At 47.4% G+C, this 12,908-nt stretch overlaps 1 protein-coding gene across 1 annotated transcript; it reads right to left on the reverse strand.

The window, feature by feature from the left end:
* Positions 1-3,051: 3,051 nt before the first annotated feature.
* LOC136523510 (phospholipase A1-Igamma1, chloroplastic-like) lies at positions 3,052-5,181 on the reverse strand. Its single transcript, XM_066517174.1, has 2 exons — positions 5,078-5,181; positions 3,052-4,285 (listed from the first exon to the last, which is right to left on the reverse strand). Exons 1-2 carry the CDS (start codon positions 5,179-5,181, stop codon positions 3,052-3,054), a joined length of 1,338 nt encoding a protein of 445 aa, XP_066373271.1.
* Positions 5,182-12,908: the final 7,727 nt, after the last annotated feature.

The raw sequence follows: 12,908 nt of genomic DNA on the forward strand, positions 1-12,908 counted from the left end.
TGGGGTGGCGCCAGGCTGCCAGCCAGAGAAAACGGAACGGGTGGGCGTACGTGCACGGGAAGCTCAGAGAGCGGACGGACGGACGAGGTCGAAGCGCTTTCAGTGGCAGCGTGGCGTGGGGGGGGGGGGGGGGGGGGGGGGGGGGGGGGGGGGGGGTCGTGAGCGGGTGTCGTCCTCGGAGCGAAGACGTTCTGCTTTTCGTGTCTTTCGGGAAAACGCTGCATGTGCTTCCTCTGTCCCTCGTTTTGGGCCCACGTGGCAGGAGGAGCGTGAATTCTGGGCGTTTCGCTTGTTTCGAGTGCATGTTTCAAATCAAGCTGGGTGCCAGTAGCTCTGCATTGCCCACTCGGCACCACAGCTTGTGTAGCGTGGCTTGCAATTCGCGGGAACGGCAGTGTTAGCGTAACGTACGCGCGCACCCTGTTGCCTGCACTCCGCGTACCGTACGACGCGGCGTCGGCGGCTCGCCCTACCCCTCGCGCCCTTGGGCAGCTGCAGCAGCCGGATTGCAACACATGCAACACTCGATCTATTTTTTAAATATACAACACTTGTAACATACGTTTAAAGACAAATGAAACACTTCAAACATGCGTCTGAAACACTTATAAAAAAATACTTGAAAACCATTGGTAACAAAAGATTAAACACTTACAACACATGTCGAAACATATACAACATCCAGATAAAACACACTTACAACATACGTCTTAAAAGCAGATGAAACATTGGGAACGGATGTTTGCAATACATATACAACCATCGCAATATATACAATATCTCGCTCTACTTTCGCAACATCTATACGAAACACTTGCAACGTACCTCTGAAACATCTGAAACACTTGAAACATACGCTTGCAACATGCGCTTTTAGCGCAACATCTACTTGCTGACTTGGACGAATCGAGGCTCGCCGATGCGGAGCTCAATGCCGCGGAGTGGCGTGCAGCTCCAGTGGAGAAGGCCGCTTTGGTGGAGAAGGCGCCCGACGCGGTGGAGAATGTCGCGGCGGACGGAATGGAGAGGAACAGACGACGGGCTCACAAGCGGATATTGTCGGAGACGAGTGGACGAGCACATACGCAAGTGAAGAGTGTTTGGCTATTGGACTAGTGTCGTGGCCCACCAATGGGAACGTCCGGACGGACGGACGTCCTTAGCACAACATTACCGTTGATAAGAAGCCATTTTGCTGATACGTGCTCCCTCTATTCTAAATTATGATATATTTTAATATTTTAGTTTTTACTATATACAAATATATATTATACTTAAATCCATAATAAAAATTTATCTACAAAATAAAAAAGTTTCATAATTTGAAATGGTGGGAGTACCGGGCTTAATTCATTTAACAACAGCGAGCACAATCTCACATTGGCTGTCGTAATTCAAGGACGTTATATCCTCACTTATTAATAGGAATATATATTTTGGTGCAATTAGATATCTAGATATTATCATTTTCTATTCCCGGTTTCTTGCTACCAATAGATGGAGTGCAGAAGCAACTCTCCAAAGTGACACAAGATATAGATTAAATGTTGAAAGATGAAAATATATGTTTTTTATTTAAACGTTTCTTCAAATAATCAAATAATAATATAAAAATGAGTTTAAGAGAGACTGAAAATGCTCTAAGATATATGCTTCTCTATTCCCAGCAATATCAGCCTTGTGCATGAAGAAGACTCGATTTTTGTATGACGTACATTTGTTTACTGGTTCTTGGTCTTCTAATTGTGTGGCCGCTGTGCAATGGCTCTCTCTGTCTTGCCTACACTTCAACATGTCATCTAGAAAACAGTGATGTTGACAACACTTCAACAGAGAGGAAATGCAAAGTCGTATGGAGGCGAGCCCATCGCCCTACAACAACGAGGCTGTTGTGTCTAGAAATTGAGGTGTGGCAGCTCAATTTCTCACTCGTTTTTTACATGGAAAAAGATCGATGCAGCAATTAGATCAGTAACTAATAAAATTAAAATTTGAAAAATAAAAAGCTAGATTCAGAATTAGATCAAGAGTTTCAGCTTAGCTTAAGAATAAAACATATGTAGCAACTAACAAGATTAAAATTTATAAATCAAAAGCTAGATTCATAACGCCATGAGACATGAATGCCACAAAGGGCCACCCATAATTTAAGCTAAAGTTTCAAATAATGCATATTGAAGATACACGAATGTGCCATACAAAGAAAAAAGAAACTATGGGTAGCATATGGATATTGATGAAAAAGAATATAGACAACAATTGGTACATCTATCACAATTAGATGGCCCTGTTCATTACGCTGAAATTTGGCTTTATGCTGATTTATTGTAAGAGGAAAATATTGTTCATTCGCTGAAGTAGTGCTACATAACATTTGTTAGAAAATAAATTTAGAAAAAAAAAGTAGTGTAAATTTATAAGTAATTTTTATTAGTTTTAGGTATTAAATAATAACATGCATGCTCATGTCTCCTAAAAGGGAGCACGGGTTAATTAAACATATATTAGTGTAAACCAGTACGTATGAACTTTTATAGTTAAAAAACAATTATCTATAACGTAGGTGCCTTAAGAGGATCTGGGATCACAGTACTTCGGTAGATTAGGGACTCATACGGCAGTTCCACGTTAGAGGGCTACGTCAGCTAATGGACTGTGACGTGCTTATTTGAACCGGGCTGGGATGATATACTTAAATTGCAATTTCATAGTTTATAATTTGAATGAGAATCGCGTAATAATTTAGGAACCATCAGCGTAACTTACCGTTTAAATTAATAGGACTGAGTTTAAATTCAAAATATGTCGAAAGAATAGAGGCATATGTTTGTGTCTCTGTAGCTCTGCATTGGATGTTGTGGACTCCTTTTTCCCCACTGCCTTTCAAAATCTATCTTTACAAATATGAATTGAATTTCAGTCAGTATATACTGTTATCCACCAAGCTTTATGGTAGCGTTTTTCATTTTTTTACTCGGATTAATTAAAAAACGTGGCACCTATGCACGATGCACCAATCACCATGGCATCAACCCCAACCATCATTGTTCACTAGGTTGATGCGGTGAGACCGAGCTGCTGGAGGTGATGGTCAGTGTCATCCTGGTGCTCGTCGATGTCCCTATGGCGCGGCGGCAGCACCCACCGTCCGTCCTCCGTCCTGACCATGCCCTTGTTCTCCGCCTGGTACCACACGGGCGGCACCATGTGCTCGCCGCGGAGGAAATCGGCCGACTTGTTCACCAGCGCGGGGTCTCTCCCGCGGAGCTGGAACCCCTCGCCGGAGCCACGGAAGCCGTCCAGCAGGTGCAGGTGCGCCTCCAGGTTGTGGTAGCACGAGATGTCCATGGTCTCCTTGAGGAACGGCGACACCTTGTGGTCCAGCGCCAGAGGCACGCCCAGGTGCGTGTACACGCCGCCGGCGCCCAGCCCGTCCACCGCCCGGAGCACCGCCTCCGGGAACGCCGCCTCGTTGAAGAACACGCCGGGCACCTTGGGCACTCCGTCGTGCACGTTGACGACGCGCAGCGCCCGCACGCCGAGCTCCCGCTCGAACCGCTCCCGGAACCTGAGGTTCCCGACGCGCGGCCCCGCGAAGGAGAACACGCAGACCGGCGCCTTCCTGCCATGGTCCGGCGACGCGTTCGCGCCCGTCTCCGCGATGTCGAAGGCGTTGAGCATCGCCAGCGCGCTGCCCAGGCTGTGGCCGGTGACCGTCACGCTCACCTGCTCACCCCTGCCGTGGTACAGCTCCACCTGCTTGCGCACCTCGGCGAGCGCCTGCTCCCGCGCCGAGTACCTGCAGAAACGGCACGCCGCGTCCTTGCCCGTGTACAGCTCCGCGAACCCCATCTCCACCTTCACGTCGGGGTCCGGGCACGGGACGCCCATCTTGCTCAGACGCTTCTGGTTGGCCGTCAGGTCGGCCACCCACTCGAGCCGGGTGATGGTGCCGCGCCACGACACGACGATGTCCCGGCGGCCGAGCCGCGCCGTCTCCTCGTCGGTCGACACGGCCACGTAGCCGATGAACGTGCCCATCTCGCTCCACAGCTTGTCGCCGGCGGCGGACCTGTGCTTCCGACCCCCGAAGTTGGGGAGCTTGAGGTCGTTGCAGGTGGCGTAGACGTAACGGCTGACCTCATAACCAGCGCCGCCGAGACCGGCGTCCTGGAAGAAGGTCTTGGCCGGGAACCTGCAGCTGCCGCAGTAAGGGGGAAGCGGTCGTGCGGTCCTGCGGCCTTCGCAGTGCCTTCCAAAGCGCTCGTGCAGCCGATTCCCGCTCCTATTTTTCCATCCATCGATCCTCGGTACTCACTAGTCACTCCGCACCATCCAATTCGATGAACTCATGGCCTGATCGCCCCAATCCGAACACATGTGTTTCGCGCTTCGGCACAGCTCAATTAGGTGCTAGTCCAAACTATTATCACACATTCAAGTGACTCAATATCTAGTTAATTTTCCATACAATATTAATTTTTTTATTATATCTAGCACTTATTGTAGACTTTTAGATTTATTTTATTGAAAATGGTTAGACCAAGCCCAATTTGATCTAACATTTTTTTTCTTTAAATGCTCACATGTTATATTTTGTGGAGAGCACTCCACGTGATGTTATAAATTAATCCACCTCGAAATGCCTGGAACTTGTTTAATGTATAATATTTTAGGAACATACTCTTTTCGATAACTTTTACTAATTGGTGCAGTGCCTGTATTATGGTTAATATGTATAAGGATTAAGTCCACTTTTGGCCCTTCAACTATTGTGTCGGTCTAATTTTAACCCTCAACTATAAAATCGTCTAGTACCGGTACCCCAGCTGTCAAAACCGTTCATTTTTAGCACCTGGGCGGGGGCAAGGCTGTTTTGACCGACGTTAAACGGTTTTGACACGCAACCTCCGTCTCAGTGACATGTGGGGCCCACGCGTCATTGACTCAATCCCTCCCTCTCCATCCTCACGGCCATGGCTCGCCGGCAACCGGGCAGCTGTGCTGCTCGCGCGTTGTGCTGCTCGAGCGCCACCGCCCTGCCGCGCACCGCCGCAGCTTGCTCGAGCGGCGTTGCCTGCTCGCGTGCCGCCGCTGCAACTTGGCATCGGCGCCTTTGGCGCGGATGTGGGCACGTCTGGCTCGAGGAGCAGCCCGTGAGCCTGTGGCCGGCGGCGACATGCCCGCCTTAACGCGTCTCGGCAGACGCGTCCCAGTGACGCCACAACAGCCCCCATGCGCGAGCCCGGCAGCGGCTCGGCTGGCCCCACGGCATGTATGCCCGACAGCCTTGGCGCGCTCGGCGTGCTGCCGCGGCTGGTCCACTTGCTCAGGGTCGGGTCCATTGGCGCGCAGCAGGCTGCTAGGACCGTCGAGCCCTGGATCAACTCCGGTGGCAGCGGCACTGCTCAGCACAGCACGGGTGCAACACCAGCACGGCGACCACACAGCACCACGACGGCCCCGGGACCGCCAAGAGGAGTGGAGGCCAGCGCCGCCACGTCGCTCGCGTCGGGACCGCCTGCCGCGCGAGGGTTAGCGCCCGCGCCCGCGAGAGGAGGGGAGGCCAGCGCCGCCGCGTCGGAGGGAGCCGCGCCCGTGAGGGAGCCGCGCGAGGGAGCAGCGCCCGCCTCGCCGCGCGCGGAGAGAGGACTCGTAGGGGGAGTGGCCGTGAGGATGGAGAGAGGGGTTGAGTCGATGACGCGTGGGCCCCACATGTCACTGAGATGGAGGTTGCGTGTCAAAACCGCTCCACGTTGGATAAAATAGCCTCACCCACGCCCAGGTGCTAAAAGTGAACGATTTTGATAGTTGAGGTACCAGTACTAGACGATTTTGTAGTTGAGGGTTAAAATTAGAGCAACACAATAGTTGAGGGGCCAAAAGTGGACTTAATCCTATGTATAATAAGGAATAAAATTGTTTTTTATAATTGTTGACAGAAATCTGTTTTACAGGTTTTATTTAGGGAACCCACTAGCTTCATTTCTGGGTCTGATTGTAACAGTGTGAGGATTAACAAGGGCTCATGGTAGGGCTTGTCAAACTTTGGAGACCACGTCAATGAGAATCTTTGCGTCCTATGGACGACCTTTGTTACTTAGAATTGAATCTTGAGTTGTTTTTGTCACAAAAACTTTATTTACCTGTGAGTTCTAATAAGTTCGTCTGATTTTTCTTAATGGGGATGAAGTCGGATACTTCTTTTCATTATCAATAAAGCTAGATCTAGCTGACCACACACAAAACAAATGCCATGTTACAGCGCATGAATATGTTTACTAATTTATTCTAAAGAATTTAAAAGTAATTAGAAACTTAGTGTAATAAAAAGAAGAAACATAATGATCAAAGCAACCCAATCTTCAGTTCTTCACATTTTCATACACATTAGAAGCTTATGTTGGGGGAATAGTTTACTAGGTGCCCTTAGATGTAGAAAAAGTTAATCTAGTGGAAAGTAACCGGTTGATATGTACCTTTTCCCGCGAATTACAAAGTACTAATGCTAATGTCAACAAATACGTACGTCACTCGTGAACATACGTACGCAAAACACATGTTTTTATGGGCACCTCTACAATCAAGGAGATTACAAGGTAACCACAGACGTCTCATTGTTAATAAGCAAATCATCTATCACCGAAATATAGTGTCCTTAATCTTAACTACCTATATAAACCCAAATGTATGGAAACTTTTAGGAGCCAGCGGGAGATTCATGGATAAACATCCCAAACACTGTTGACAATAGCCGCTCCACAGGTATCATCATGAAGGAGCGAAAGTGGCCTTCCAGACAACCTTTTTCTGACAACCAAGCCAAGAATCAGTGGACTAACCTTGGGTGGCTCCAAGATGGACAACACTGTGGCATCGACAGAGCTGTTTGCGAGCTCGCCCACACCTAAAATAGATGAGGGGACGGCGTCGATAGGGAATGAGTCCATCCGCTCAATTCTAGGGGACGTCTCACATCGAAGCAGTATATTTCGCTTAGGGGCTGACCTATCCCTACTCGTCCTACATCCAAACATTGGAAAAATCAGGAACGACCTGTCCCGTCGTTCTTCACCAAAGGAACCAAACACACGAGTATATATGCCGATGGTCTGATATTGTAGAATTTGAGGTAGGGTTGGTTTGCATAGTTTGAACTTTTGGTGTCATGCAGAAGGCGGTGGTGGGGAGGCCACACCAGGGTGCGGCCACACCACCGGCTACGCCAACCGACTTCAGCTGCCACGTGTCATCTCCTGGTGATCCCTATGACGGTTGCATGGGTGCATGCAAGAAAATCCTCCCCAAACCGACCATCTCATGACTATATACAGATGGGGGAGGCCTCCTCATTCATCATAACGCAAGAGAGAAACAATGTGACAAGAAGAAGAGCTACACTCCTATTTTTAGTCTTTAGCTATTTTTAGTGTAGGGAATGAGTAAGAGTGGAGAAATATCGGAGTTGTCGGCTACCACTTCTTGTGTACTCGGGGCCCCTTGTACACTTAGCGGAAGGAATGTCCGGAATTATCGGCTTCTCTCCACTTGTACCTCTACGATCCGAATACTACTTGGAGTATAAGGTTTATGTTTATCTTTAGCGGTGAGTTCTATTTTAAGTTAGTTTTGTTCATTATTTACTTACGGGTTCGTCGTCTATCCCCGAGGCAGATGCTCTAGTAGAGGGCCCTGATAAAGACAGATAACCCTGATCATGCTAGAGTAGTAGTTGATAGCGTAGACGTGGTGTCTAGGCTAGATGCTACCTTCGTTTGCCTCGTACCCTATGGTTTAGGGATAGGCGGCAGGTGGTGATAGCCCTGTTCGTCCCTCATAATCTCCCACGTCCGGGTACGACGAAGAGCCATAGGTCGGGATCGCCTAGCAGACCAGGTGTACTCCGGTGCTTGAAGTAAGTATATAGTGGCAAAGCTATCTTAGCTTTGGATCTCTATCCCTAGAAAACCTCACTACCCGAGCTATCTTTCTTCTTGTTATCATTAGGTGAACTAGCTTAAGAGACTCTTACACCTCCGTTCCTCGTGGAAATATGATACCTTGAATACTTCCGGGTGAAATGCTACGACGGTAATTCCATGCGTTTGCAGATTATTTATGTATGCGTTAAGAAATACCAACAGCGGCAAGAATCATCACTTGCACCGTTACACCTAGGGGCCTCGATCGTTACCGCCCTACACCGGTACACGTCCCCACAACACAGGGCCCTGCAGCGGCGGGCCACCATTATCCCGGCCTTGACAGGTGGGCCCCACCTATCGGTTGCCATGTGAAATGTGCAGCCACCGACCTACGCTCGCAAGCCTTCCCTTGAAATGCCCCGCGCCTCGACGCCGAAATGTAACTGTTGCATCGAACACCTCTTCTCTCTGTCCTATTCCACAGTTCCACCCTTCCCCCACTTGCACCACGCTCGCCGCCGTCAGCCTCCACCCCACACCAGAGCCGGCGATGGCGTTCCTCCTGGACCAGAGGCATGTGCGGCTACGAAGCCGCTTGAAGGGCATGTACCTCCATGCCGACAAGAATGGGGTGAGCATCTCCCTGAGCTCACACCACGCATCTCTGAACATGACAAGGACGGTGGAGGCAGTGCACCTGCGCTACCTCCTCGGCAACTACCTTAGCCTCCAGGGTATCGCCTATGGCTGGTACCTTGGCCTCTCGCTCGAGATGCAGCACGACCACTTCCTCTGCCAACACATCTTCTATGGCCAGTCGGACAACGTCGACGCCCTCTGGCAAGCCTTCAGGGTGGGGATGCCGCCAACAATGAAGTCCTCACGTGCCATTGCAGGTACAACACGTGGCACATCGGGGTCACGGCGGTCCTTCCTATTCCAGACCTAGTTCTAGACTCAGACTTTAGGTCACTAGTAGAGAACAGACCTTTGATCCTCGCCCAAAATGGGCTCTAGTCCCGGTATTTTTTGCGCCCGGGACTAGAGAGACCTTTAGTCCCGGTTGGTGGATCCAACCGGGACTAAAGGTCCCTGCCCAACGGCTACTGCGCCAGACAGAGGTGGCAGGGACCTTTAGTCCCAGTTGGAGCCACCAACCGGGACTAAAGGTAGACTTTTACTCTCGGTTGGCGGCTCCAACCGGAAGTAAAGGTCTACTCCCGGGCCGTGGCTGCGCCGGCGGTTGGAAAGTTACCTTTAGTCCCAGTTGGAGCCACCAACCGGGACTAAAGGTCCCCCTTTATATCCCGGTCGTCTCCTTCTTCCTCCCTGAGCCCGAGCTTAGCACATTTTGAAGCTCACTGCACTAGTGTTCTTGCTTCCTCCCTCCATTGTTTCTCCATCCATTCTTCGATTCCTCCGTCAATTTCTTTGATTTCTCTGTCGATTCTTCAGTTGTAAAGGTTACCAATCTCATACTCTCATTTTTCATCATTGGCTTTTCTCATATTGTTCACTATATATATATTGTTTTTATGGTGTTTTTTTATTTGTAAACAATTTGAGCTCAAAATAACTTATAGTTTGCATATTTGGATGAAGAAAGGTTAAAGTAGGTATTTAAAATTAGTATTCACTTTTTATTTCTAGCATGCATAGCACACTTCATTGTTTAGAGATATAGATAATTTTATAGTTTCTTAATTTTATTTGTTTATAAAATGAGAAATTTATAGTGTATTAAAAAATGAGTATAGAGAGTAGATGGCAACTGCTTCCGGGTCCTCGGCCTCTCATGGGTTTCCAAAGCGACTTAGGCCGGGCCTCCCTCTCATTCCATGCGGCAAGTGTCATGATGAGACGAAGATTGTGATGGAGTACCGAGTGAAGAAGGAGGGTCCCAACAATGGTCGTATCTTCTACAAGTGTCCGGATCGCAATGTGAGTTATTTTATCGTATTTTATGATTATGGTTAGTTTATACCTATTTTCATGATGGTTGTGATTAAAGTTCTAATTTTTTGTTTTAATTTCAATGGGATGGCAGTGGATGATGTTCAGGCTTCTACTAGGAGGAAGAGTATGTTGAACTCGTGCAAAAATATCTTACACAACAGGCAGATACGGCGGCTAATGAGGCAGTGATCCAGCCGAAGAAGCCCAAAGATATTGCACAATCGGGGGATCTGTCTGTTTTAGTTGAAATTGGTCGCAAAATCCTTGTGCTCCTAAAATGTATTTTAGCTTTAGTTCTTTTAGTGGTAGTTGGGATTGTCTACATTGTAGCGATGCTTTCATAAATTTGTACCTTTTGTGGTGGCACGCGTGTTGTATAAATAATTAATTATGATCTAGGTTTTAATATGGTATTTATGTCATGTAATGTAGATGAGCGGGCATTGGATGTACAATGCTGATCATAGCTCCTAAGAGTTCATTGACGGCGTACATTCTTTGTTACGTGCGGCCGAGGCAAACAAACGCGACGGTTTCATGTGTTGCCCATGTGCCATATGTAAGAATACGGTGGAATATCCTTGCTCAAGGACTCTTCATTCACACTTGTTCAAGTTGGGTTTCATGCCAAACTATATTTGTTGGACGAAGCATGGAGAAACCAGCGTTGTAATGGAAGAAGGTGAAGAAGAACAATGGGACAACAATGATATTATTCCCGATGATGCGTGCTTCAATGATACTGCAATGGGAGAAGCTGAAGAAGAGGTAGCCACAGAAGATGAGCCTGCTGATGATCTTTGTCAGGTCATTCGTGACGCACAAAGAGAATGTGAAAGTGAAAATGAGAAGATCAAGTTCGAGCGGATGCTAGAAGATCACAAGAAATTGTTGTACCCAAATTATGATGCAGAGCAGAAAAAGTTGGGAACCACACTAGAATTGCTACAATGGAAGGCAAAAAATGGTGTATCTGACAAGGGATTTGGAGAGTTACTAAAAATCCAAAAGAAGATGCTTCCGAAGGACAATGAATTGCCCACCACTACCTACAAAGCAAAATAAGTTGTCTGTCCTATGGGGCTAGAAATCGAGAAGATACATGCATGTCCTAATGACTGCATCCTCTACCGTGGCAAAGAGTATGAGAAATTAGATGCATGCCCGGTATGCCATGCATCGCGGTATAAGATCAGACGAGATGACCCTGGTGATGTTGAGGGCGAACGTCCGCGGAAGAAAATCCCTACCATGGTTATGTGGTATGCTCCTATAATACCACGCTTGAAACGTCTATTCAGAAACAAAGAACATACAAAATTGTTGCGATGGCACAAAGAAGACCGTAAGGTAGACAATATGTTGAGACACCCTGCTGATGGGTCCCAGTGGAGAGCAATCAACAGAGAATTCCCAGAGTTTGCAAATGACGCAAGAAACTTAAGGTTTGCTTTAAGTACAGATGGTATCAATCCTTTTGGAGAGCAGAACAGTAGTCATAGCACTTGGCCTGTTACTCTAAGTATCTACAACCTTCCTCCTTGGTTATGCATGAAGCGGAAGTTCATTATGATGCATGTGCTCATCCAAGGCCCGAAGCAACCTGACAATGACATCGATGTGTACCTGAGACCACTTATTGATGAACTTCTCATTTTGTGGAATAAAGAAGGTGTACGTGTGTGGGATGAGTACAAATAGGAACACTTTGATCTGCGAGTATTGTTGTTCGTAACAATCAATGATTGGCCTGCTCTAAGTAATCTTTTAGGATAGTCAAACAAGGGATATAATGCATGCACACACTGCTTCGGTGATGTTAGAGGTGTATTCTTGAAAAAATGTCGAAAGGTCATGTACCTTGGCCATCGTCGATTTCTTCCTGCAAATCACCCCGTAAGAAAGAAAGGCAAGCATTTTAAAGGGAAGGCAGACCACCTGACCAAGCCTCACAACCGAACCGGTGAGGATGTACTCGATATGGTCAATGATATGAAAGTCGTCTTTGGAAAAGGACATGGCAGCCAACCTGTTCCGAATGACGCTAACGGTCACGCACCCATGTGGAAGAAGTCCATATTTTGGGAGCTACCCTATTGGCAAGTCCTAGAGGTCTGCAGCTCGATCGACGTGATGCACTTGACAAAGAATCTTTGTGTGAACCTGCTAGGCTTCGTGGGTGTGTATGGAAAGCCTAAGGACACATTTGAAGCACGATAGGACCTGCGTTGTTTGAGAGAAAGAGACAACCTACATCTAGAGAAGATAGATGATGGACGCCATTACTTACATCCTGCCAGCTACACTCTAAGCAAAGAGGAGAAGGAAATCATGTTTGAATGCTTAAACAACATCAAGGTACCATCTGGATTCTCCTCGAATATAAAGGGTATTATAAATGTGCCAGAGAAGAAATTCTATAACTTAAAGTCCCATGACTATCACGTTCTCATGACGCAATTACTTCTAGTTGCATTAAGAGGAATTCTACCTCCAAATGTACTTCTAGCCACCGTGAAGCTATGTGCATTCCTCAATGCAATTTCTCAGAAGGCAATTGATCCAACTGATCTAGCTAAACTATAGAATGATGTGGTTCAATGTCTCGTCAACTTTGAGTTGGTGTTCTCTCCTTCCTTCTTTGATATCATGACACACCTCCTAGTTCACCTAGTCAAGGAGATTTTCATTCTCGGTCCTGTGTTCCTACACAACATGTTCCCCTTAGAGAGATTCATGGGAGTCCTCAAGAAATATGTTCACAACCGTGCTCGCCCAGAAGGAAGCATCGCCAAGGACTATGGAACAGAAGAGGTCATTGAGTTTTATGTTGACTTTATTCCTGACCTTGACTCGATTGATGTTCCTGAATCAAGACATGAGGGGAGACTAAGTGGAAAGGGGACACTAGGGAGGAAAACATATATTGGTATGGAGGATGATTATTTCAATAAAGCGCACTACACAGTTCTATAGAACTCCTCTTTAGTAGATCCGTATATTGAGACACACAAGGATCTCTTACGA

The sequence above is a fragment of the Miscanthus floridulus genome, chromosome 18, assembly GCF_019320115.1.
Source record: "Miscanthus floridulus cultivar M001 chromosome 18, ASM1932011v1, whole genome shotgun sequence".
In the NCBI taxonomy this organism is placed as follows: Eukaryota; Viridiplantae; Streptophyta; class Magnoliopsida; order Poales; family Poaceae; genus Miscanthus; species Miscanthus floridulus.

What these genes read in the sequence shown, in the direction of transcription:
- LOC136523510 (XM_066517174.1), bottom strand. Translation starts at nt 5,181, where the DNA reads ATGTCGCCGCCGGCCACAGGCTCACGGGCTGCTCCTCGAGCCAGACGT. An exon ending in CAGCGGCGGCACGCGAGCAG is followed by an intron (nt 4,286 to 5,077) that starts GCAACGCCGCTC and finishes ATGGAAAAATAG; the next exon opens with GAGCGGGAATCGGCTGCACG.